The sequence below is a fragment of the Citrus clementina genome, unplaced genomic scaffold (genome assembly GCF_000493195.1).
Source record: "Citrus clementina cultivar Clemenules unplaced genomic scaffold, Citrus_clementina_v1.0 scaffold_3, whole genome shotgun sequence".
Classification (NCBI taxonomy): domain Eukaryota; kingdom Viridiplantae; phylum Streptophyta; class Magnoliopsida; order Sapindales; family Rutaceae; genus Citrus; species Citrus x clementina.
In genome coordinates this window covers 28,215,569-28,218,621 of record NW_006262339.1, presented here as the reverse complement: position 1 = coordinate 28,218,621, position 3,053 = coordinate 28,215,569, and the positions used below count along the sequence as shown (strand labels likewise).

Below are 3,053 nucleotides of genomic sequence, written 5' to 3'. Positions count from 1 at the left end.
AATTTTACTAAAGGATGTTCTCGTAATAATAAAAATTATTAAAAAAACATGGGTGTGCTGGTATGGTTGGGAAAATACGAGTGCAGAACTCCAAACAAATAAAAGATTTATATAAAAAAAAAATGGAGGATTCTTACCATATTATGCTTTAGTACGTGGCGGATTTCCTTAGGATCCCACAACCTACTGCGTCTGCCTAGCTCTTCCTCAGATTCTTGGCGAACAATCTCTCGGCCCATTTCTTGCAATAAATCATGCATTTGCAAGCGGCTATATGACACTGTTATGAGTGACTTGTCCACGAGGACATCCAGTCTGTGAGACCCAGAATCATCAAGTATCCTTGTCACAAAATCTTTATCCTCTCCCTCAAGGAAACACGCAATATCTAGAAACATACTCTTCTCCTTGCGTGTTAATTCATTAAAGCTAATCTTTAATATATCATAAATACCATGAATATCAGATTCACAAATCCGATTTAAGTCGTCCAATACATTTTCCCAATGGCTTTTCCTCTTGAGATACAGGGAGGAACCCAACACTTTAAGAACTAATGGATTGCCATTGGCATACCATACAACCCTCCATGAGTGCTGGTAGAGATCTTCAGGACAATGATTTTCTTTAACAGCGAAGTTACAAAAATGCTCGAAAGCCTCATCAAATTTCAATCCATTGACCCTATATATTTTCTCCTTCTCCACTCCAAATTTTTCGAGGACTCGTTTATCCCTGGTGGTTACAACAATTCTACTTCCTGGACCATATTGATCAAGCCCTCCAATCAAACCCTCTAATTGTTCATCTTTATTCACATCATCGAGTACAATCAACGCCTTCATGCGTCGGACCCTCCCTTTAGTAAATAGTGGAATATTGGGACCAGCTACTTCAAGTTTTTCACTTAATATTGTCGAAAGCATTTCCTTTTGTAGGTCTTCTAGGCCACCCTCTGTTTCTGATTTTCTCCAAACATTTTTTGCAAAGTATTTACCATCAAACTCACCAGAAAATTGATCGAAAATAGCTTCAGCAAGGGTGGTTTTGCCTATACCGCCCATGCCCCAAATTCCAACAATTTGGACAGTATCCGACAAATCCATACACAGAAATGGTTTAATCTGCTCAATTCGTGAATTTAATCCAACTAGGCCGTTGGATGAGTCCGTTGAGACTGTTATTTTTTCCAACTTCTTCAAAACATCTTCGACAATTTTGTTTACAAGTTGCGCGTCATTGCTAATATAAAGGTGCAAAGATGCAAAAACATTGAGTCAAATTGGGCCAAGACAGAAACAGAGAAAAGATGAATTAGGAAAGAGAGTTACCTGAATTTCGTGGATTCATGGCCGGCTATTTGGGATGTTTCTGTCAGTGTATCCCTCCACTTCTGAACCATTTCTGGTTTATCTTTGAACTGTTGTTCGAGCTGATCAAAACCGTGCTTAAAAATTCCAGTTTGATGCCGCACATCGGACGGACTTACCCCATAGAAAACCGGAATAATGATTTGGCCGTTTGTGTGCTTGCATTCAAGAATCTTGACAAGTTCATTCAGGCACCATTTTGAAGAAGCGTAGTCCGTTGAGAAAATGACCACCGAAATTTTTGAACCTTGGATTGCGTTCAAAAGGGCATCTGAAATCTCATCTCCTCGCCTAAGCTTTTCATCATCCATAAATGTTTTGATTTTCTTTTTGTCATACAAATCATCATAGAGATGGCAAGTAAAGATCCTACGAGTGTCCTCCCCTCTAAAATTGAGGAAGACTTCATAAATGCAAGAAGAAGAAGAAGAAGAAGCCATGAAGGAAATTTTAGAAAATTGGTGACAGAAACAGAGTATTAATCTTGAGAGTTGAGAGAGGAGATGTAAGAATGAACATGTGTGAAGATTCTTGCAAGCACACACTAAATAATTGAATGGCTGGAGCTTTCTTAGTCTCCTGGAAATTTCCTGGAGCTTTCATATACATGATTTGTCAAGTCAAGAAACATAGTCATGATAATGGGGCAGACCAGGAAGAAAAGAAAATTTGATTCAACCAATAAAGGAAGGAAGAGCAAAGAAAAAAAATTTGAAAGTAGATTCAGAGAATTATAAAAAGCTAAAGGAAATTGGAATTTTGTTCAATTTCTCCAGCGAGGAACTTTCACTGTCATTACCTCACCGTTAGAGTTTGGATTAAGATTTGGGGGTGCAGGCATTTACCTAGAGTTTACCTCCGCACTAAATTCTTAAGTTTTGAAAATTATGAGACCTTTATATTGGGAGATATTGTAATCGAATCAAAACTTAAAATTTTTATAATGTTAATATTTAATCTTTTAAAAAACAATAACCTCGCCGTTACAGTTTGGATTAAGATTTGAGCAAGTATTTACCTAAATGTTACCTCCGCCTGTAAATTCTTAAGTTTTGAAAATTATGAGACCTTTATATTGGGAGATATTATAATCGAATCAAAATTTTGAATTTCAATATTATTATTCTTTTAAAAAAATTTTGAGATAACAGAGTGGTTGATAATATAGGAGAACTTGTCTAGGCAAGCACATGCATACACAGAAATGTGATGGATTCAAAAAGAAATTAAAGTGATAATGTACGTGGATCCTTAAAACAAAAAGCAAAATCGCTTGGTGGCTCAGTAAAATTAAGACTGAAATATTTTTTACACGAGAAGTCAAGCTCATAAATTGCAAAAGCCATTTCATTTCACTTTTACGCGTCATTGACTTTTGTAACACGTGTCTGCATCGTCAAGTGGGGCAAAAGGGTTTCGATTACAGTGGGAAAACATGAACAAGAATGCATAATGAATAATTCCTTCGATAAAGTGAAAATTAAACACATAATAATCCTAAAATTTAAACTCTAATATCTTATAATGTATTGATTAAAAATAATCCTAAGAGTTCCCAATTGAAACTTTCAGAGATAATAGAAAATAGTTATGCTTTAAAAGGCCAAAGATTAGAGAATAAAGAAGAATTAGTTATTGATATAAAAATTATTAATTTTTTTTATTTCTAGCAAAAATTGTTTC

At 35.5% G+C, this 3,053-nt stretch overlaps 1 protein-coding gene across 2 annotated transcripts in view; it reads right to left on the bottom strand.

The window, feature by feature from the left end:
• Nucleotides 1-2,090, bottom strand: part of LOC18047671 (disease resistance-like protein DSC1) — a 4,983-nt gene extending 2,893 nt beyond the window's left edge. For both annotated transcript variants that reach the window (XM_024187722.1, XM_024187723.1), the window contains exons 1-2: nucleotides 1,332-2,090; nucleotides 138-1,242 (exon numbers count right to left, since the gene is read on the bottom strand). In XM_024187722.1, coding sequence (XP_024043490.1) covers nucleotides 138-1,242; nucleotides 1,332-1,810 — 1,584 coding nt within the window. In that variant the 5' untranslated portion in view covers nucleotides 1,811-2,090. The remainder of the gene's footprint in view (nucleotides 1-137; nucleotides 1,243-1,331) is intronic.
• Nucleotides 2,091-3,053: the final 963 nt, after the last annotated feature.